General features: G+C 36.6%; 3 protein-coding genes across 9 annotated transcripts; 2 read left to right on the forward strand and 1 right to left on the reverse strand.

Annotated features, from left to right (window-relative positions):
* The first annotated feature begins 1259 nt into the window (after window positions 1-1259).
* On the forward strand, window positions 1260-7437 carry LOC112562336 (excitatory amino acid transporter-like). Its single transcript, XM_025235552.1, has 12 exons — window positions 1260-1502; window positions 1900-2035; window positions 2612-2826; window positions 2965-3039; window positions 3214-3336; window positions 3761-3848; window positions 4327-4466; window positions 4845-4971; window positions 5286-5516; window positions 5771-5962; window positions 6116-6250; window positions 6728-7437. The coding sequence occupies exons 2-12, from the start codon at window positions 1962-1964 to the stop codon at window positions 6894-6896; spliced, it is 1569 nt and encodes a 522-aa protein (XP_025091337.1). The 5' UTR covers window positions 1260-1502; window positions 1900-1961; the 3' UTR covers window positions 6897-7437.
* A 916-nt stretch (window positions 7438-8353) lies between these two features.
* LOC112561654 lies at window positions 8354-15256 on the reverse strand. Of its 4 annotated transcripts, XM_025234251.1 has the most exons (11): window positions 15073-15216; window positions 14402-14457; window positions 13738-13831; window positions 13382-13459; window positions 12599-12708; window positions 11837-12279; window positions 11098-11623; window positions 10649-10761; window positions 10162-10295; window positions 9785-9885; window positions 8354-9012 (listed from the first exon to the last, which is right to left on the reverse strand). In XM_025234251.1, exons 1-11 carry the CDS (start codon window positions 15074-15076, stop codon window positions 8923-8925), a joined length of 1749 nt encoding a protein of 582 aa, XP_025090036.1. In that variant the 5' UTR covers window positions 15077-15216; the 3' UTR covers window positions 8354-8922. The 4 variants fall into 4 exon arrangements, with proteins under 4 accessions (XP_025090036.1, XP_025090033.1, XP_025090032.1 ...); XM_025234248.1 differs by having other exon boundaries at window positions 10649-11623; window positions 14402-14506; window positions 15073-15256; XM_025234247.1 differs by having other exon boundaries at window positions 10649-11623; window positions 15073-15215.
* A 189-nt stretch (window positions 15257-15445) lies between these two features.
* Window positions 15446-22065, forward strand: LOC112561655 (solute carrier family 35 member F6-like). Of its 4 annotated transcripts, XM_025234252.1 has the most exons (13): window positions 15446-15603; window positions 16112-16197; window positions 16648-16715; window positions 17462-17517; window positions 17861-17922; window positions 18126-18205; window positions 18490-18625; window positions 19191-19285; window positions 19456-19500; window positions 20343-20523; window positions 20795-20877; window positions 21290-21332; window positions 21762-22065. In XM_025234252.1, exons 1-13 carry the CDS (start codon window positions 15509-15511, stop codon window positions 22028-22030), a joined length of 1299 nt encoding a protein of 432 aa, XP_025090037.1. In that variant the 5' UTR covers window positions 15446-15508; the 3' UTR covers window positions 22031-22065. The 4 variants fall into 4 exon arrangements, with proteins under 4 accessions (XP_025090037.1, XP_025090038.1, XP_025090040.1 ...); XM_025234253.1 differs by lacking the exons at window positions 15446-15603; window positions 16112-16197 and adding an exon at window positions 15651-16031; XM_025234255.1 differs by lacking the exons at window positions 15446-15603; window positions 16112-16197 and adding an exon at window positions 16013-16031 and having other exon boundaries at window positions 17845-17922.
* The last annotated feature ends 30 nt before the right edge of the window (window positions 22066-22095 follow it).

Raw genomic sequence — 22095 nt, forward strand, 5'->3', positions numbered from 1 at the left:
CAGTCAAGGAAGAGAGGAAAGGTGTGATGGAGGAGCGGGGGTGAGTGGCGGTGGGCGAGGTCGTGCTCAAGTGACCGCCCGTTCCAAGCGCAGACGATGAAAACAAAGCAGTTGATAAGTGTTATCACCCCCAGCCACGGGACCAGCTAGTGCTCTCCTCTAACAGACAGAACTGTGTGTGATTAGAAACATGGAAAGTGGAGTTGGAATCTTCTGTAGACTCATTACACACAGCCTGTCTGAAATGAGTGAAAGTAATCGTCTAGGGAGGAAAACTCGGTCTATACTTTCTCGGTTCAAGCATCGAGCTTTGTTAATAAGGCATACAACTTTTAAAAAAAAGTCAGACAATTATTTCAAATGACTGCATATATTTTTAAAGTTACTTTGGTTATGACTGCTTGCTCTTACTCAAAGTAGTATAAATTGTCTTAGACAAATAAAAAAGTTTCAAAGCACAAAAGAGCTCGTGAAACAGAATACTAGAAGAACTTAACAAAGATTACTCATTTAATAGTACACTGAGTAACATGACTACAAAATAATAAAAAAAAACTCCTGCAACTTTTTTTTATATCTTAATTATATTTTCTGGAACACTTCATACACGCGTCTTTATTTTAATCAGATTCAGTCTTTCTCCCTGTTCACTGCCAAGTGGGAACTGGAAGATATTAGAAAAAAATCAGAAATCAACAAATGGTGTTTTTGAGAAAACACACACACACAGCCTCTGTGCAAAAGAAGGCTTCACACAATGCAATTTCGTCGAAATTCAAAAGCAACCAGTTTTTAAGTGCATCTATAATATCCTTTTGTAAAGATGGTCTTAAGTTTAATGATTCACTGTTCGATTATTCATCAAACAATAAACTGGCTGAAAATGTGACTTCTAGACTGTCTTTAAAACTTGCAATTGCACACTTAAGTTTGATGATAACAAGTTCCTGCCTTCAACATTTTCAAGAATAACAGAAAAGCACCAAGTTTTATTTAAAAAAAAGTAATCAATTATTTAAGGACCAATTAAAATTTCTGTGTGTGTGTGTGTGTGTGCGCTGCACTTCTCTCTCATACAGCATCAATGCCTCCTGCCCTTTGTATCTGGTAAAGCCCACTCACCTCACTGTAGAGAATTGCGCTACATAAATCCTATCTCCCTCTTACACCCACACTACAAGATGTGATTCGCTTTTCTTTAAAATGCATGAAACGATGAAGTGTAGCGGATGTAGGAAGGGGTGGTACGTACTTATCTGCAATATAGTTCTCATGTTACAAAGCAATGCCTGCGAGCGGATTAGTTCTGTGTGACCTGACCCACTTGCTCTTCGGTTTATATTTCGTGTGCATTTAGAAATGTGCATTTCCCCCGAGTTCTTCAGCCCAGAAAGACAAAAGAAATGATGCACATCCTAGCTGGGGAATAACGTGTACCAAAGGTTACCACAATTTTAGCTGCGCAATTAGTAATGACTGGATGTTTCGGTAACTACAAAAAGGTAAATTTTTGTTTGTATATGGTATGTATATGTACCATGTTTGTATATGGTATTTCACTTTCTCAATATACAATGTTTCTGGACGCCTTGTAGTTTTACCTTTCTGTGGCATGGGCGAGACAGACAACAGTGAAGAGATATGAACAGAATAAGAAGGAAAAAAAAACCAGGGTTTCGGTAAAACATACAATGCAAACAAAACAAAGAAGCTACAGAATGAAAAAGACAATGAAACAGGAGAACGAGGGAAAGAGAAAAGAAATATCATGAATAAAGGGTTTCTAAGATAACGAACACGACTAGGATTTTTCTCTAGCGACTTGATCTTCATCTTGTTTCAGCAACATGCTTCGTAACTCCATGAAATAGTTAGCATGTTTCCGTATAATGTCCACAGACATTTCACTCATTACAAAAGTGAAGAGCTGATACTCTCAGCAGTGGAGACGAGCTGGAGACATGGAGACCTCAAGTCATTCAAACAGACGATGGCGTCCAGCCAGCAACGTCAACACCCAGAGAGACCTGCAACGGTTAGTATGTGACAGAAAGACTTTTTCATCCAAGAGCGATGTTGCAAGTAATGTCATAAGGAGTATCTATCCTCCTGATTACGATTATCACCTACTGTACTTTTTTGTTAGAGAGAGTGAGAGAGAAAGTGTGTTCGTAAGAGGATTTGTTAGTAAGCATTTCCAATGCTGCTGTCAATCATGGTAGTTTCTAGCAGTTCACTTGTTTCCTCATTTTCACAATTTTTTATATTATTCGACAAATGTTCTCATTCTTACTGAAGAACCCATTTTTGAATTTTTCAGTCATTTTGTGTGCAGTACGAATTACATAAAATGCTCTTTTTGTAGCCACAGTTAGCAACACACAAATAAATAAATAAATAAAAAGTCAGGCTACATCGCTTTACACAAATTTCTTGACAAATTCGTCGTTCAGTTTACAATTATGTTCACAGATAAAGACATGGCCATGTTCATACACTGTCAAGCTATTGAAATAAAACGATTTCCACTCTGTAACAAGCGTACGAAACGATAATCAAACTTGACTCAAGGGGAAGAAGAATCACCTAAACTGCTTTCTCGTTGTCAAAGCTCGGTGCCTAGCGACGAGCAGCAGATCCCCCCTCACGACGACAGTGATGTGCAGGCCGAGGAAAGAAGAGGCGGCCTCCGACGTCTGGTCACGTGTTGTCTCATGTGGGACCACTGCTTCATCCTCTCTTCTCTCATCGCCGTGGGTATCGGGTTTGCCGCAGGCTTTGCCCTGTATTATAGTGGTGCGCCGTCCAGCGCCCTGGTGTGGGTCGGTAGGTATTGTGATTCATCACTGGTTTGCACAGATAAATGAGAAACTTTAGTCATCTGAACGCACATCAATGTGTAATTTTATTAAGACTACAAATAATCTTCACACACAAAAACACACACACCTTACTTTTTCACAGGTCTGCCAGGCGAATTGTGGATGCAGATGCTAAAGGCAGTCGTTCTCCCTCTTATCATCAGCAGCATCATCACAGGTAAACAGGAAAATGAGAATGTGTCCAAACTTTTTTGCTGGTATTTTCTGAAAATTTGTCATTCGAATGATTAAGCTGTTTACTGGAATATTTGCAGGATTTTTAGTTACAAAAGTGATTTGGGGGAAAAGGAAATAGAATGAACTGCCAAATGCCTTTTTTAAAAAAATTTAGGTACAGCAGGGCTGAAGCCCAAGGACAACGGGAGGGTGACAGGTGTCGCCCTAAGCTACATCATCGCAACCAATGTCATGGGCGCGATCTTCGGCACAGTTCTCGCCGTGGCCATCAAACCAGGTAGAGGAGCGATACTTTCAGTCTCTAGTCGTGGCCAGCTTTTCGCGATCATCACCTTTCATTTCTGAGGATAGAAGCTGAGGACGAGGATAGAAGCGAGTGATAGCTGCCTTAAAGGTCTCGTGGGATTCAACCCAATTTTCAGAATGACTTATTCGCGATAAAGATATTGTTCAAATAAAAGCCTAGAAAAATCATCATGCACAAAATGACACCAAGCCTTATGGTGTCACAAATGTCCCCAGAATACGTTCAGTTATCATCTGGTTTGGTTGAACTCTTGTCTGTGTATTTTACTTCTTTGTTGTTGATGTTTGTAGGTGTGAATATCAAGAATGGAGATTATTCATAGATGATGAGAAATAGTATCAAGTCCTTTGTGCACCCTACTAAAATGTTTATGTTGGTATTTCCTGTCCACCAGGTGTCAGAGACACGGGCACTGTTGACACCAGCACCAAGGTCCAGACAGATCACTTGGAAACCGCAGACCTCTTCGCCGACCTGATCAGGTTTGCACTAACCCTCATTACAATACAAGTTTGTGGCCTAGAGGGAAACAGATCTCAAACAAATATTTCTGATACTAAAACAAGTAATGACAAGCGATACTTATGTAACGCTTCTGGCTGTATAATATCGGCCACTTCATTTCGGTTTACTTGGTCTGAAGAAAACATGTTCACTGTATGAACACCCCCGTCATCATAATGGCGACGAGTACTCTTATGAAAAAGAGTAACAATCTTTTGAAAGAAGCGAGCATTCTAGTTTGCTATAAGCTTGGTAAAATAATTAAAAAAACAGTCAAGTTATGTTTGTTTCAGCTGCTATCGCTGTTTTTGAAGTTCTTTACTTCAATTATTTTATTTATTTTTTCCTTGGTGTATAACCTCGGTTAAAAATAATAATTTATTGGCATAATCTATTATTATCAAGATGAATAATTCTGATTGTTTACAAAGCAGATATCCATGTTCTTTTTTCCAGGAATCTAGTTCCAGACAACGTGGTCACAGCATGTTTCGAGAAAGTTCAGACCCGCTACAGACCCAAGAGCATACGGCCCGGCTCCAACATCACACAGTACGAGAGGTACCTGGGTACCTCCAGCGGAACCAACATTCTGGGTAAATGAAGATACTCTTTTGTGGTTCCACCACTTCCCTCGGTTCATAAGAAATCACACTCAACACTGTTTTATGTATCCGCCATGCTGACTCTACGAAAGCAAGTAATATCTATCTGTACAATCCCTTAAAATAGAAACCTACCCTCGTGGAAATGGCAAAGAAAGATATCCCCCCCCCCTCCTAGCCTTAATGTAGCATCTATCTTTGCCACTAACGGTTCTTCATTGGAAGTGGTCTCCTCATCATGTAGCTCTGACTGATAAATGTAAACGCCAGCATTTAATCTACCATCAACTAGTTAATAGCTCTCCGGGCATTTATCGCCTCAGTGTCACCTCCATACTTTTTCTGTCAGTGGTGATTTTTTTTTTAAAGGGTTGGTGATCGTTTCAACATCTCTGGGCATGGCTGCAGCACAAATGGAGGAAGTAGCCAGGCCGTTTCTCAAATTCTTTCAATCTACCGCCGAGGTGTTGGTCCGCCTGATTCAATGGATCGTCTGGTATGTGGTGGTTGTAGCAACCAAGTGTAACGGAGTGCATTTAAGGAGTTAAGCGGTATAACTTAACCTGCTTTTAATCATTTCACCCCCCGATCTTCTCTTTTAGTTAGTACTGAGATGATACAGTAAGATGAGAGAGCTATCACACATAGCAAGAATAATATCTATGGAACATTTGGTCAGCAAAATCTTTAAGTATAGACTGCAGCGGTTGGAGGTAAAGAAATAACGAGTCACTAATACCTAAGAATAATAATTTAAAGACAGATTGGAAAAGAATGATTAGAAATGGAGCTGGGTGTGTCCATGTGCAGGATGACCCCTGTCGGTGCGGCCAGTCTCATCGCCAAGGCCGTGGGCGGCACGCAGGACGTGGAGGCCACATTCAGAGGTCTGGGCTTCTTCGTGCTGGCTGAAACATCCGGGATCCTGGCGCTGACCATCGTACTGTCCATCATCTACGTCATCTTCCTGCGCCAAAACCCGTTACCTTTCGTGGCCAGCACGTCGAGGGCGATCACCGCTGGCTTCGCTTCTGCGAGCTCGTGCGTGTAACTAGTTTCGAATCGTTACCTCCCCATCCCCGCCTTTTGCCCACATTTTTGGCAGGTATTTTTAAGTTTGATTAAATTAGCTTTATTTCTCACAATGATATAAAAGTTAAAGAAAACAACTGTACTCTTCTAGAAAAATTTTCCGTTAACTGACACTTCATGCATGTTTTCGAAGTGGGAAGGGCAGAGGGGAGGGATCGTATGTATGGTGTAAATTGGCCTACAGGGCACTTCTCTATAAACAGCATCGTGGCCATGCCCGAGATCATTCGTTGCGTGGAGGACCGCCATAAGATTGATCCGCGCATCTCGCGCTTCGTCGTGCCATTGGCTGTCGCTCTCAACCGCGACGGCAGCGCCCTCTTCATCGCAATGACTTCCCTTTACATCGCACAGGTGAACGGAGTGGCCCACGTCGGCACTGCCGTCATGATCACGTGAGTGTTTTGGCAAGCGGTCCATTAATGAAGTCCAGTTTTTAAAAACATCGCCCACTGTTTTTTCCTCCTAAAGTCAGAATTTCTCACCGACATTAGGTTATTGCGTGCATTAAATTAAAACCGAAAATAGTGTTATTGATGTCCTAATAGGATTCTCTCTGCGATTGGTTCTCTGGCGATCCCTGGAGTGCCCAGCGCCAGCATTGTGACCATTCTCATGATCTGCGCCTCGCTGGACATCCAGCCAGCAAACGTCGGCATCATCATCGCCCTCGAGTGGTACTCGTAAGTAACCAAGTCACGAGCACACACACACCAGTGCATGCACTCACAGCATCTTATGAATTATGCAGCACACAATCTTTTTAAGAGCAGGGTGGGCAAAGTACGGCCCGTCTGCCAAAATGTGAAGTGTAATTTATTTTTCATTCAGCCTAGGTCAATGGGATTGAAATTTGGCGAATTCGAAATCGGCAGTCCGTAACATTCTAACACAAAATACAAAGATAACAACACGGCTGTATGTCTGATGGAATCGTTAGAGAGCATCAGGGCGGCTGCCTTCAAAGGAAAGTCTGGTTTTAAAGTTTCATTATGTACCCATTTGTTGTCCATTTCATTATTACTAGGTTTGTTGTGTAGTCGCATGACGTGGGTTTTTTTGGTATTTTAAAAATATTTTTGGAAAAGAGGTAGGCGAGATTGTGGCGAGATGACCTGCACGGTGTCTCCATAATTTTTATTGTTTCTCTCTGTGGACAGAGATCGTCTGCGCGCTATCCCCAACATGCTCAGTCACTGCGTCTGTGCCGTGCTCACCTGGCAGTTCTGCAGATCCTCGCTTCTACCTGAAGTCGACCAGGTGCGCCAGAGTAAAGCAGAAACATCCAGGAACAGCAACAGGGAATCATTTTCCGAGACAAACATTTAAAGTCTGGTAATCGTCACCATAGTAACAAGTGATTCGTCTCACGAAGGAAGCTGGTGGCACCAGCGTAACGAGCTACACACATTGTGACACCTTCACTGCCAGTAGTGAGAGACAAAACACCAGAACAACTGGGTCACAAAATTTACCTGATGTTTTAAGGTCATGTCAGTTTATACCTGTGATATGATCTTAATAACTGATACATTTCTCGTTCATTGTCGGACATATCAAAGCCTCAACAACTGCTTTTTGAAAAAAAAGTTAAAAGTTGGCTAGTTACATTGTAATAATGGCTAAAAACGAAATGTGAAATTCTTTGCAGGATGAAATGAATAGCAATAATTTTAGCTCACAGCTCATAGTTTTTGATTCTCCTGAAATCTTAGATACCAAATCTGCATGCAAGTTGTTAATTCAAGAAGTAAGAGGACCATGGAATCTCTATTATACTGAACAAGTGCTTTTCTTTGGTGTAATCGTATTTTTTGTTTTATAAAACTCATGTTTATGAAATAAAATAAATAATCCAGAAATTGTAAAATAGACTAAGAAAGTTAAATGATGTGTGTGTGGTTATGACGATTGCCCAACCAAAAGAAAAGGTTAAGATTGGTGATGATGAAGTAGACCAGGGGGCTGCTGAATGTTAACTGAGTGAATTGTGTTTCACAGGGTCCTAGGGATGGTGACAACTGAAGCCCAACCCTCTCTCTGACACATTACACTTTCTCCAGTAGGTACCCATAGGCTGCTGGTGGATAGGTGTTTTACAATCATTGAACTGAACATTTAAAAAACTCAAAAAGCAGCAGAAGGATGGGGTTGGTGGAGACCAAACAAGTACTGCCTCCAACATGAAATACTTCAGTTTGCCGGCCAGTCAGCAGGGCCTTTCCGATTTATCTTTATGTTTTTACTGCACTCTTTTATTTTATCTTTCATCCTTGCATCAGTTATTGCACCATCTATCCAAACTGATTGTGGGTCAATTACATGAGGTATAAAGATATGGTTCACTTTTGAAAATTTTCGATCCAGTCCAAAACGCAAGTGTAATGGGGAGCGGCAACAGCATGCACAACCCAAACTGAGTAAGCTAGCAGATGAAGCTGACTGGTTTAAGTCAACAGAAAGAAGACCGAAGTGATGAGAATCAACAAGCAGGAACTTCCAATCCAACTTCAAGGATTGAACATCCTGGAAACAGATCGCTTAGTGTATCTGGGGAGCATTGTCAATGAGGACGGTAGAGCGGATGATGACTCCTCAAGGAGTAACAAGGAATAAATTAAACTAATGAGGAAACCTACAAAATAAGTTTCTGATAAAATAACAATAATGAGTAAAATATAAAACTGCAAGAACTAAAAAACCATTTTATAAAAAGGAGTCAGAGATCATGCTCTCAATCCTTTGGCAGACATTATAACACATAAAACTGACATAACCAAGAAAGATGCAGAATCCAGAGATCATTTTATTTTGAGCATAAATTTTGTACTGACTTTTATCACAAACAATTCAAAAATATTGCCAGTACCTTATTAGGTCTACTCTGAAACAAAAATGAGCCAGGTACAACCCACCGGTCATAAGTGTAAATTCACCAAAACACACACAAACAGACTGCAACAACAGAACTTTCCTTTCTCAAGCAATAAAACCTATTAATAAAATATCACATACATTCTCAAGAAATGTGACCAGTTGATTAGAAGTAACCACAGCGCATAAAGCTATTAGCACCTCTTAGGAACAGAAGATAGAGACCATGCAGAAATCTGACTCGGTAAAATAATAAACATAACAATAAATGTGACTCAGGAAGTATACTTTTACACTATGTATAATTTTAGAATCCAGTGGAATGACTACATGGGAATCTTAACCACACAAGCTGGGCAAATGCAAAACTTTTGTAAATAAAGTCTGTTGGTTTTTGAGGTTAAACAAATCACTTATAAACAACATTGCTTGAAGTGTTTGTGCTGAAAATGAAAGAGACTAGGAAATAAATTTTAATAAATCAAATATCTTCAACAGAGTGACCCATTACTTGCTGGTACACCCTGATCAAAGCTTCTGGAAGCAACACCCGCATAATATAATCCAGGCTCTAAAAGAAAAAAAGATAAGTATCAATAAACAACAAGAAACAAGAAACCACAAAATTCAATCTGTTAAAATGTGGTTTAAATATTTCAGATAGTTGTTCAAAGAGGTTATTCTTCAGCAGCTCTTATTTTTATCCTTTTTCAAGAACAAAGCACAAAATGAAAAATGTATACTTTTAGAAATGATCACTTCAATAGAGTAACTGTGGTTCATCTACAAGTTCCACAAGTTAAGCAAAAAGAAACTGTATGCAAGAAATCTTTAAAATCATTTATTTTATGTTAGCCTTCTCTTGTAATTATAAAGTACAGAGAATGAAATACATTGGATGATGGGTTAAAAATTATTTTACTAAATAAAATCATATTTTGTTAAGGTCAGGAGGATACTCTAAAATTTAAAATTTATATTTTGAATATCTATAAGGGATTTTTTTAAATTAATGTTTTTGAGTACCTAGAGTAAAAATTGTGACTTAAGTCAACATTTTTGTTTAAAAAATGTACAAGTATTTTAAAAAAATAGCTACACAATACCATACATCAAATACCAAATCTTTTTTTTTCTATAAACTAGAGACAATAATCTAAAGGATGATTTAACAACTTTTTGATAACTCAAGATTTCTAGGAGATATAAGCAATCAAATATGATACCATCCACCCCACTTCAAAATGTAAATGCATCATAAAAGAACTTCAATGAATTTTTGTTGTTCAATGGAAGAGTTGCAACCTTACTGCTAACAGGTAAAAATTTTCTTTAAAACTTGCCTGGACGTCTGTTTTGGGGAACATAGTAAGAAGAGTATCCATGACAACATCCTCTTGTCCCTCCTTGAAATGTTCCAAATAATTCTGATCATCCAGCAGACCTGAGACCAAAGGAAACAACTTTTCTTCTTTTTTTTTCCCCCCTTAGAAAAAGTCTATTCTTACATAGCATGTCAGTCATTTATTCATGAGTGAAATATCCAGCATGGATACTGAATCAAACACCTGATTCATGAACACAGAAGTCAAGTTTGAAGTAAAGTTCATTTTTAGCCCCTATCTGACAATTATAGATTTACCCAGCCTTCATTCATGAATACAACAGAATCTGTATTACAGCAAAATCTTACTAAATGTAATCAAGAGTCATAACTTACGTCTACATTTGCCACCTTCCATGTACTGTTCATGACGTCTGCTATAGTGGTTCCCTTGCTTTACAGCCTCAAGCTCCGTTCTCAGTCTTAGTACGGACTTTTCAAGTTCAGTGTCGGGAATAGATAACAACCCACTGCAGATGTACAAACTTAGATGTGCAGCATCATATTACTGGTTTATTTGTGAAAATAAAAGCAGAAGACCAAAACATTTTTACAAAAGCCTCCACAAAATGTTGATACTAATGAAAAATGAGAATTAGGAATCACTACTCTTTACGGAGAAGTTAATGCTTAAAAAAAATAAACTTTAAGTTAGTGAGACCATACATGATCTAATGAGAATAGCTGATCTATCAGATGATGAAATCTTATTTTTTCTAAATCAAATGATGTCAAAATAAAATTTTCATGATTAACAGTTCTAATCGACTGTTTGCGTTAGCAATGTAAAAAAATTTCTTATCTTACAGAGAATATTTCTTACCACCCTTTTTTTGAATCTGCAACACATGTAGAAAAGGGCTCCAATCTCAAAACATTCAAAGGTGAGAACTGGTCATTTGAAATGCAACTTCGCTTCCTTCTCTCACTGCTTTTCTGTGTAACAGGATGCTCAAGAAATAAGACTTCATGTGACTCTGTTTCTTGACAGGATTCTCTTGCTTTAATTTCTGGTTCATCACAACTACTACATAATGGCAGCCTGCCATTGCTACAAGTTTGTTTCAGTGGAGGCTGTACCTTCTCCAGTGAGGCTTTCTCCTCCATGCAGGATGACAATGAAAAGGAATTTGAATATTGATGTGATATAGACCTATCAACTAGATCTGGCAGCTCATCTTTCAGATTTTGTGATAGCACATTCACAGACTTAGCTTTTTCATAATCTACATGATGTACTGACTTATGACAAACAGAAAGATAACTTTTTACCTTCTTCACTTTGAAACTATTATTGAGACTCTGCAGATGTGATGTTGGACTATTATTTGCCTTATGTTTTGAATGAAATTCTTTGATCCTTGAATATATTCCTCTCTTGGTCCTACCCCTACAGTTTTTTCCTGAGCCAACACCATCAAGCTGTGAAGAGACAAACATATGACTTTTATGTTTTCCTGTGCTCATGCATACCACACTATCAGCATCATGTCTGGGGAAGTCATGAATTTCTTTTTCCCTACATCCTTTAGTGGCAGTTGGCATTTGAGGTGACAATGAAAGATTGCAGCTTTCAGACTCAGAGGCAATGGTAACTGCACCTAAATTGATCACTGATACTGAAGGTAAGGCAACTGAAGACATATCATCGTCAGTCTCTCTTTGCATCTGGCGTGACTTTCCATTTTCTTTTGCTGAATGACTGCATACAGGTGACCTTTTTGACTGGAGTGTTGATGTGTGCATTTCTAAACTAATGGCTCTTTTCTCTTTTTTATTCTTCTCATGCCTTTGTATTCTGACAAAGAAAAAAGAAAGAAACATTAATGGTTTTTTTTTTAAATAAGCTGTAGCATCATGGTTTTATGCTGAAAAAAAGACCAAGCATAAGCAAATCATAAAATGTGTATATCAAAATATTCCTTCAGTTATACAATTTTGTGCCTTGTGAGAAAGAGAATAATAATAGCCAAGATGATATGCTTAAAAATAATTGGTCAATTAAGCTCACATGTTTTTTAAAGACTTTTTTGAAATACTCCTTGACAATCCATGAGCATGTCCAGACTTGCTACTAGAGGAACAGTGATTAGTGTCTTGGTAACTACTTGTCAGCTTTAAAGCAGTCCTCTTAGGAAGTTTCCCAACCTCTGACATACATCTGCCCCCTTTTCTCTTTCTGTTCACAAAATGATCTTTCTGGTCAGTCACATCTTCCATGCTTCCTTCCAATGTTTCCATAGGGAATGAATCTCTCTCAGCTGAAGCCAAGTCAGGTACATGTGTGCAGACTTTGGTTTTGTTTACACTTGTGATGGAGCTCAGAGTACGTTTTCCTTCCACATTGGTAGAAGACACAGAAACTGGCCTGCTTTTGTGAGGTATGACTTGGGAGCATGGCTGAAAGTAGCTGCTGATGTCAGTCTGATCTGGTACGCTTTGGACATTCAGCAACTAAAGGAAAAAGAAGAAGAATAATCTAGGCACAACAATCTAGAGTGCTTAGCAAAAATATCTTCTAGTACAAACAGGTTTTCCATTACTGTAATAGAGCCTTCAACATTTATATAATACACGAAATTGTTTCTATGAAATGCTAATGTACAAATAACTTAAAGAATACATTTTTTCATGCACAGTTTAATTTGGTATTCTGTATCACATAAAAGCATACTATCTCTTTACATTCTGCTGTGATAATTCTTACAAGAATTGGAAAAATCTGCAAATATTAACAGTAGAGTTTATGAGTAAAATCATTGAATCTTCTTACTTGGCTGAAAGCTAGGTTGGTCTGTGCACAATGAGAATGCTGCCTTGGACAAACATACACTACCAACTTAAAGCGCTCTATATGTGCACATTTGTAGGCTGCTCCTGGAGCTGCAAAAACAGTATTACATTATACTATTATATTATACAGCATTATACCCACACACACATGCGTACACTAACCTATTACTTTAACAAAACATCAGTAAGCTCCTGTTTTTTTTCACAAGGAAAGTGAACAGTCACAGGACATTTAGACTAAATACAAACATCTAATTTTTTTCCACTGCAGATTTCTACCTGCTCCCCTACCTCAGCCTAATACTAATACCACTGCCATCCCCAACAAGTATGTATAAACACATCTGTGCAACATAAATTAGTAGAGATTTGCACCTACAGTACTATACATATTTTCTTTTATTCCTTATTAGAAATAGGGTAATTTAAGGATATTTGCTTTCATCTGCAAATGACAGGAAAGTGAACAATAGCACTGATTTATGCTTCTAATTATGTCAAGAGGACAATAACACAACTATCGAAAAAAAAAAAGGTTTCCTTACCACACAACATAAAAGTTTACCACCACCAATAAAATGTATAACAATGACCACAAAGAAAGAAAAAGCTGATAAGCAATGAAAGAGAAAAACAAAACAAAACCAAGAAGACAGGCCTGACAATACAGAGCAGCAATGGTAGTATCTGAATCTGATGATCTATAACTCTAGATGATGCTGATGATAACTGTGAAGATGTAAGCATGATATCCTGCACTTACTTTTGTTCCTATGTTTTGTCAGGAGTGTCTGTACCTCTGGCTTTGGCTTCAGCTTGTAACCCAGCCTTATGTCAGTCCCTTTAATGATAAAGGAGTAAAAATGACTGTTATATGTATGAGCAAATCCTTTTTTTAAAACTGAAAGAACATTAAACCCAGCCTCAGTCTATCCACCAAGTATCATTAATGTCCTTGCATAGACAATGATGGTGATCTTATTTTAAAAGTTGCTATTATAAAACTGAGATTGTGTGGAATGTGTTAATTATATTGACTGACTGGGACTGGTAGCCTGGACTTAGATGAAAATGAATTAAAACAGAAAGAAATTGAAAACAAACAAAAAAATGTCATACCAACTAAACAGTCATAATGTTCTTTTTCTCGCTTGATACCATGAATGATCTGGTCAAACTGTTTAATAACTGGTTCCAAAAGCATATTCACCTCCTGGAAATGTACTATTCTTTTAAAATGGCCATACAAAAGTTGCTCAAAATGATTAAGTGATCTGACCATACAACACTCACTTTTGTTAAAAATCTGAATCCTGTCTACACAATATACAAAACTAAATTAAGACAGAAATAGCAAAGATCTTACGGCACAATGATATTAATGCATAATGGGTATGCACTTCAGTGAAAATCTACATCACAACATTGAGTGCATAAAAAACTTGATTAAGTTTACACATGATTTTAGTAGTATATAAAAAAAACTTGTAAATTCTAATGGCAAATAGTTTCATCATTGTTATAATTATGGACAAGACTTCACTGTCAGCAAAAGTCCTTGTTCCAATGCACATAATGTTTATTTTTTATATGTAATATTACAGCCTCAAAATAAAAACTTGGTTTACACATGCAAGATCCTCAAGAACCCAGAACTGAAGTGCTATAATATCTGTCATACAAGGTATATTGCCAAAATGTGCATTAAAAGCCAAGATAAAAATTTTTTTCTATAAAACGTTCTTAAAAGATGGCATACAATGACTACAAATGTTACTATTACCTTCATGTAAATATCTTGAAACCAGTTTCGAGAAACACCTGCGGCTTTATGCACTGCTGTGATAAAAGGATGTATTTCTAATTCCATAACTCTGAACTTTGATAGCTACCCAACAAAAGAAAAGAAAACTCTGCGTTAGCAAATAATTTTACTTTGCAGCACAGACTATTGTAATATAGCAATCTGTCGTTTATCGCGGGAGATGCGTTCCATTCTTCAACTGGATGATCCTAAACTCCTTTGGCAGTTTTCATCTACAATTATGAATCATTTACACAGCGCACACATTAATATTATGTAATATAGATCATTATAGATATATAGATCAAGACAGAAGAGCGATTTAAAAATTGAAAATAAAGGACAGCTCGCTGTAAATTCGTAAATCACCTTGCTTTGAGACTAATAAAGCCAGGATAGTCAACAATAATACGTACGGTCTTTCACAAGCTTCGCCACTATCGCTGTATGTCATGCTTCAGTTTGTTTATGATTTTATATATTTGGTTATGTTCTTTAAAGTTAATCGAAATAATTTCCGAAAGGCATCGTCTGAATTTCGCGAAGAGGGAAAGTTCTCAAAACTACCGTATGGATTGTGCTATTTTATTTTCCTCATATATAAAACAAGTGGAAATGCATTTTATACTGTTAAAATTGTATGCAGTTACCCATAAATATCGTAGTTCCTGGTGTCCCATGGAATATCCAGCCGCTCTTGGCATTATTGAGTATTGCGAACACCGATCTCTGCACTATAAACAATGGACAAGTTCGCGAAGAAATGACAATCTTTCTGGTTCGTCGTGGCCGCCTATGACGGGCATGACGTAACGGAGGGAAACTTGAGTGATCGCCCCTGAGCCTGCGTTGCGTACGCAGGGCAGAGACCATTCGGATCCCATTGACAAATAGCAAAAACATTTACATAAATATTATAAATTGAGACACGTTTTCTTTTTAGCGTTTTAAAAAGCTGTATAATATTTTTAGCAAATCATAGGATCACTCTACGTTGTAAACAAAAGATGAAAATACTTTCTAAACTGCTACATCGAGCAGACGATCTTATCACGTGGGCCGAACAATGTCACATGATTCCTCAAAATGGCGCTCACCTGTGTTCAAGTGATGTTTATGGTGGGAATGTTGGTTACTGGGAGTATAAACACAATAAGCAAGAAAGCTCAGAATGATTGCAGGTAGAAGATAAATTTAACCCTATTCCAAAAGATTTACTTTGTATTAGGTAAAGCTGTACTCAGTGAGAAAATATTTGTACGTCACTATACACTGTATATGTATACACTTCTGTAAACTGCATGCTATTTTTCGTTGTTTTAATGTGTTAAGGAGTGCTGGGTTGATGTGCCCAGACGTATGCACGTAAAAGAAAGTGAATGGATAAATAAATATGAAAGTAGATGATGATGTCAGTCAGACCAAATATGCTTTGACCACTCAGCAGATAAAGGGAAATGAAGAGATACCAGGAACAAACAAAAAAAAACTATCAAAAAAAGGCACTTCAAGTGTAATGTGAAACAAGCACTTTTAAGTTACTTTTTCAGTGCATCTGTTGCATATAACTTCAAACAGGTCATAAGAGCTATGTCTGTCAGGGTAACAGGTGAGCACTTTCAAAGAATATCTAAAAGCTCTTTCATTGTAAGACTTATCTTACTTTTGTTTTCTCTAATTTCTCTATAGTGCAAGAGGCTACTATATGTCAGGAAACAGCACATCTATTCACAGTTTTAATCATCCATGGTTTCAGACATGGATCATGTTTATTGGTATAGTATTTTTATGTTACTTTGATGATGACTTGATTGCATTTGGGGTAGTTACAAACCTCAGTAGACTGCATTTACATAGTATTAGACTATGAATATGCAGATTAACTAAGGATGATCACACACTTACACAGTTAATTTTTTTAAAACAAATTCAACCAGTGCTCTGTAATGTGTAAACATTTATTTATGTGCAGTATTAAAGTGTTCATATATCTATTTCTGTATACTTTGATTATAGACAAGACATAGCACATCCATGAGATTACAAAATGTATTTCTGATAATGTGATAATGCTTAAAATGTTAAAGTTATTGAGTTCAGTTGACAGAATTAAGTTGCTCAAGTATTTGGTTTAGTCTTTACAACACATTCTCAGCATTTATGATGAAATAGTTTAAAGTGACAATAGCAGCATTACTTTAAAATCAAACTTGCATTCTTTCCAGGGGAGTGTGCCTGTTTGGTTGGACTACTGTTGCATCGAAGACATGAAAAGCAAAAGTTTTTAAAGGAGGTATGCATACGCACATAACATATGCATTATATGTTCATACATGATATCATAGACTGGTCCATGTGTGACCCTAATTTGTCATCATCATCCCTTGAGTAAATAACTAGTAGAAACTAAGCAAAGTCCACATCTCACAACTGTACAGAAGGATGGGAATGATGGGAGGTTTGTACCTCCTGTACTTGGTGGCAGAGCTGACACTGTTGTTGTGCCATAGTCTGTGGTTGTTGTTGATGAGGTCCTTATGCAAATATCTGCCGTGCAGCTACCATCTTTGGAAAGAGTAGCACTCAAGTACTGGAAGCTGGTTACCTCTTTGAGCTGTACTTCATTGATGTGGATCTTTACTCTGCTGTGCCCAATGGTGTTGTCTTTGACCGTACTCTTGTCCATACTGATTTCCATCCTTGCTATGATAGCCTTAGTTGCTGGCATGGTGTGCAACTCAACCCATCAGAGAGGAGGGTAACAAAAGCAGGCCAAAAAGACCAACATAACTTTCACAATTTTGCAGTGTTAAAATTATTCTAAGGTAAAGATGGCTGGTGAAGTTTTCTTGAGTTAGAATGCACCCTTTTATCACATACCCTCTAGATGAGAAAAAGAATGCCTTCAAATGGAGTTTGAATTATTGGAATGAGGGAGGGTCCAGAAGAACATTTTTACAAAAATAAAAGTGCTCATTTAATTGTAAAATGACGAAACCATTAAGTCATAAATGCTGTGTTTTATATATATGTGTATAGAGCAAATGGGCATCCCAGATTGGACATGAACCCCCTACTGCTCCAGAGAATCCAAGGTATGTTTTCTGTCTTTTTAATCTTTGTTTTGTGTATGTATTTCCTAATTCCTGTTATTTTCATTTAAATTTTTACTCTCTAAAGAGATTAGTTTGTTCCCATCCACTGCAAATGTTGCTTAAACTTCTGTCTTTTTTATACTTAAAACCTCCATATCTTTATTATAATTATTATAATATTTAAAACTGCTGTCATCATTATACTTAAAACTGTGTGTTTAACATACTTAAAATCTGCAAAGAAAAGTTACATAATAAATTTTAATTGATAGCTTATTAGCCTTCAATCTGTCTTTACACCTATTGGCACAACTGTTGTGTCAACAGTCTTTTCTTCCTTCAGATTATTTCAATGGATTTTTATAATTCCCACTATTTGTGACCTCGTTGGAACATCACTGGCAGGTAATATTTTAAAAAAAAATCACTTGTAACTTTGAGTGACGAATACATAGGTGGGGGAATTTTCTATGAGTTTTTTTTTTATCTTGAAAACTTTTTCTCGGGCAATAAAAATAAACTCATTTTTCTCTGTTGGGAAAGTTCCAGCAGAATTAATTTTTGCTTGCCATTATTATTATTTTCGCCTTGCATTTTTAACTAATCAGGGATTGGTTTGCTGTATGTGGATGCATCGGTTTGGCAGATGCTGAGAGGGTCCATCATCATATTTGCTGGTATTCTTTCTGTAAGTCAGATAACTTTAGTTCTTTTTTAATGGTGAGACTGGATTACATTTTTATATTTGCTCAAAATATACATGTTTTTAAATCCCACTTTTAGATAAATATGGTATAATTTCTTTAAGTAAAATGTAAAACAATTTCTTTTATTATCTGATTATTGCAAGACATTTTACTTTTAAAATGAAAGTCTGAGAAAAATTATGTACATTTTTTATCTGTGCTTTATTAAGCAAAGGAACTACAGACAAAAAAAAAATATGTATATTTTAGCTGTCATCTGTCACAGAAAATCTTCTTGAAACGTAAATTATACCCTGTTCATTGGCTGGGTATGCTAGTAACCATGGGTGGTTTGATTCTTGTTGGCTGCTCCAGTGTATTCCAGTCAACCCAAAGCACTAGTGGATCAAAAACTCTTCTTGGTGAGTCTCTTGACAAGTGGTTCCTAATGTTGAGAACAGAGCCACTTTAACAAAAGTCTTTCTTAGTAAAAGTTTAGGTTACACAAAACATAATACCTCAGTAAAATGAGATGATTAAAATTGTTTGCATTTAACTCAAGTTGTTTGGAGTAAAAGCACAAAGTTAATCAAAAGCAAACATTCTGTCTAGATTTGTAAAAACACACTCAGTATTGCTTTCTTCTAGGAGTGCAAAATTTGATTTTGTAATTTCTTAGCATCGCAAAAGTGAGCAAAATACTATTAAAAGACAGAATTTAGGAGGGTAGTGCTAAAAATAAACAACACCTCTTCCTAAACAATTTTTCTTTACCATCCCTGACTGAGAAATGACTTTGGTTCTGAGTATTCGCTAAACTATTAATTCTCCAAATCATGAATTATATCTGCTGTAACTATAAAACAAAACTGTATGCACAAACTTCAAGACAGGACAAAAGCTTTTATCCAATTTTATAGATACCATTGTTATAAAACATTGAATAAGCTTAATAAATCTTTGATTTTATAAAGTCATGTTACACAGGTATTTTATTAATTCTGGGAAGTCAGTTGGTCAGTGCCTCACAGATGATCATTGAAGAACTGTTTCTAAAAAAGAAAAACTTCCATCCTTTGCAGGTAAGAGCATATTGCAATAAATGTACCTAATTTTGTTATCATTCATCTTTTATTCAGCTCACATTTGATAGAGTTCATGTAAAAGACTTTTTTCTTTGATAAAGATGATGTTTTCATGGGATAACTATTGTTCTAATGACTCAGGTTTATTTTTATGTTTATGACCACAGGTTGTTGGCATGGAGGGTACATTTGGCTTGCTGCTTATGACATTTGTGAGTAGCAGATTAATTCACCAGTCGTACCCCATCAACACATGCCTTTCAATCTGGACACATGAATTATTTTTAAAAAAAATTATTTAAAAAACCTATGTAAGGTACAACTGTAATTTTTGTTTTTTACATAGAGTAGAATTTCAATTTTCCGAACTTGCTTCAAGCTTTTTTTTAACAGTTATATATCTAGGAAGGTAAGCTAATAGGATTTTTTTTTAAAAAAAAAAGGTTTTGTAAAGTAGGCTACCACACCAAACTTACCACAAATCTTGCCAAAAATCCAGTTTTTATATAAAAAATATATGTGAGGGATGACCTGTAAGGATGTAACAGATAAGTATTACATATACATGAAGTTCAAGTGTTTTTGCATGAAACCTCTGATCCCTGACTTGCCATATTTGAAAGGCAGTAATTAGATCTAGAAAATTCTAAATTACCACCAGGAAACAACCAACTAAACAATGCCAAAAAAGGTAGCTGTAGAAAAATGATTACTTAAGCAATACCCACAGTTACATCCTTTAGTCTACGTATAAAAATTGGACCAAAAAATAATTGACTAGCCTTCGTAAGACTGCTTATACAGCGATCTTAGCACTTCAGCATGCTACAGAAGTGACTGTTTTGAGTTGATCTTTATGAAATGAGGATCAGAGGACAACACAGACAGAAGTCATTTAGTGGATTTTCTCATGAAATGTTACATTAAATTTTTGAACTTTTTTCCCATCCATATTTTTATTAATTTGTTTCATCACATCCATTTAAGTTGTATTATTTATTGGTAATTACCCACTAAAGGTACATTTTTAGCAATTTTTGTTTTTCAATTACAGGTAGTTTTACCAGTAATGTACTTTATTCCTGGTGATGACCCTGGGGGAAGATATGAGAACAGCATTGATGCACTGTACCAGCTTGGTAACAGTCCCAAGCTTCTTATTTTTTGCATCCTCTACCTTATATCTATTGCATTTTACAACTACTTTGGGCTTGCTGTCACAAAGTCCCTCACAGGTAAGTCAGAATTTTAGTTTAAATAAAAATATGATTTTCTGCATTAAACATTTAGTAAACATTATCATAATGAATGGCTTGTCATGATTTTAGCTTGTTTTCTTTTCAACATTATGGATAAAAAGTGGTCATATTTTTCTTGCTAAACACTAAATGTGAAGATTTTTTGGTTTACACAAACACATTTAACATAGAACAGCTGAGACTGTCATCAGAAATGTTAGAAACACTAGTTAATCGAAAATCTAATTTAAATCAATGAAATCTCCAGCTGTGCACAGGACACTAATTGATGCTTGCCGAACGATCCTGGTGTGGGCAGTTAGCCTTGTCATCTACTATGGTTTTGACAAGGTAGGGGTTAGTCACTGCTGTTAGCATTTTAGCAGAACAGGTTTTCCTGTGTCAGACTGAATGACTTGCAGGAGTGGGTGTGTAGATATGTTATTTGTATGCAAAGTCATTACAAATGTGCAAATGCCTTATGCATAAAGAATGCTTGAATTTTTCTATATTTCTATATGCAAACATCTGCATAGCTACAGCTCAAATGCATCAATTCATTCCTATTGAATGAGTTAACTTCATGAAACTTCACAAATATGTGAATGATTTCAATAAGAGACAAATTCTAGCAAAAAAAACCCTATTGAACTGCTTCTGCCTATAGATGAAAGGTTATTTGATAACTATTCAAGGCCTTATCACAATATATAGAAATTTGAAAAGATTATTTTTATATGACATCTGGTTGTCACATCTTCAGGAATTTGGCGAAGACTTTGACAAGACTTATGGCATATTGCAAGGTAAGGAAAAAGTTTATTCAGGATGTCTCCAATTTATTTTATTTTTTTAAAGCTATACATTGCTGGTTTGGATCATATGGCAGTCAGGCATCTAGTTTCAGTGGTACTGCCTATCAAAATTCATATACATCATGTAATGTATATACAGATTTATGTGATTTAGAGGTGGACACATTTGAATAGTTCATGTTTATTTTGTTAATATCCGTTTTCTGATGCTGCACCATTCTCTAAAATGGTAGTAAGGAACATAAATGGTACAGAAAATTAAGCATCGTAATCAAGGATAAATGTTACTATCTTGTATTCAAAATCAAATTACGCTATATAGAGGACTGCAGAGCAAATAAACCTTTGTTTTGTAAGGATGCGATTTGCTTCCTGATACCAGTAATATTTACAGCTCTTTTTCTTCTTCTTCTCTGGTAGTTGATGGCTTTTCGTTCCTTGTGATTGGGACCATGTTATACAACCAAGTGATGACTTTGCCTTGGATTCCTTGGTGTAATCCTCCTCCTTCCGTAGAAGTTGTGGCCATCGTTAATGAAGATCATGGAGTTAATGGCAAGAGAAGTGCTAGTGTCAAGAAATCAGCAAATATACAGGACCTCGAAGAGTCATATAAATCTGATATTGATGAGTGTAGCACTCTTTTGGCAAGACCCAAAACAGAAAGGCAGCAGCAAGTGTACACCTGAAAAATCCAGAGAGCTTTGTAAAGGGCTGCAGCAATCCATAGAAAGTGACGGATCTAGCAGTCAGA

This window comes from Pomacea canaliculata, linkage group LG4 (genome assembly GCF_003073045.1).
Source record: "Pomacea canaliculata isolate SZHN2017 linkage group LG4, ASM307304v1, whole genome shotgun sequence".
NCBI lineage: Eukaryota > Metazoa > Mollusca > Gastropoda > Architaenioglossa > Ampullariidae > Pomacea > Pomacea canaliculata.

Excerpts from the sequence above, each read along its gene's own strand:
- LOC112562336 (XM_025235552.1), top strand. The coding sequence starts at position 1,962 with ATGGAGACCTCAAGTCATTCAAACAGACGATGGCGTCCAGCCAGCAAC. Across the intron at positions 3,337-3,760 it reads CGCCGTGGCCATCAAACCAG|GTGTCAGAGACACGGGCACT; the intron begins GTAGAGGAGCGA and ends CCTGTCCACCAG. Across the intron at positions 4,972-5,285 it reads CTGATTCAATGGATCGTCTG|GATGACCCCTGTCGGTGCGG; the intron begins GTATGTGGTGGT and ends GTCCATGTGCAG.
- LOC112561654 (XM_025234248.1), bottom strand. The coding sequence starts at position 15,126 with ATGCCAAGAGCGGCTGGATATTCCATGGGACACCAGGAACTACGATAT. Across the intron at positions 14,507-15,072 it reads AGGAACTACGATATTTATGG|CTATCAAAGTTCAGAGTTAT; the intron begins GTAACTGCATAC and ends TTTGTTGGGTAG. Across the intron at positions 9,886-10,161 it reads GGAAGGTGGCAAATGTAGAC|GTCTGCTGGATGATCAGAAT; the intron begins GTAAGTTATGAC and ends CTTTGGTCTCAG.
- LOC112561655 (XM_025234252.1), top strand. The coding sequence starts at position 15,509 with ATGGCGCTCACCTGTGTTCAAGTGATGTTTATGGTGGGAATGTTGGTT. Across the intron at positions 18,626-19,190 it reads TGGATCAAAAACTCTTCTTG|GTATTTTATTAATTCTGGGA; the intron begins GTGAGTCTCTTG and ends CATGTTACACAG. Across the intron at positions 21,333-21,761 it reads GACTTATGGCATATTGCAAG|TTGATGGCTTTTCGTTCCTT; the intron begins GTAAGGAAAAAG and ends CTTCTCTGGTAG.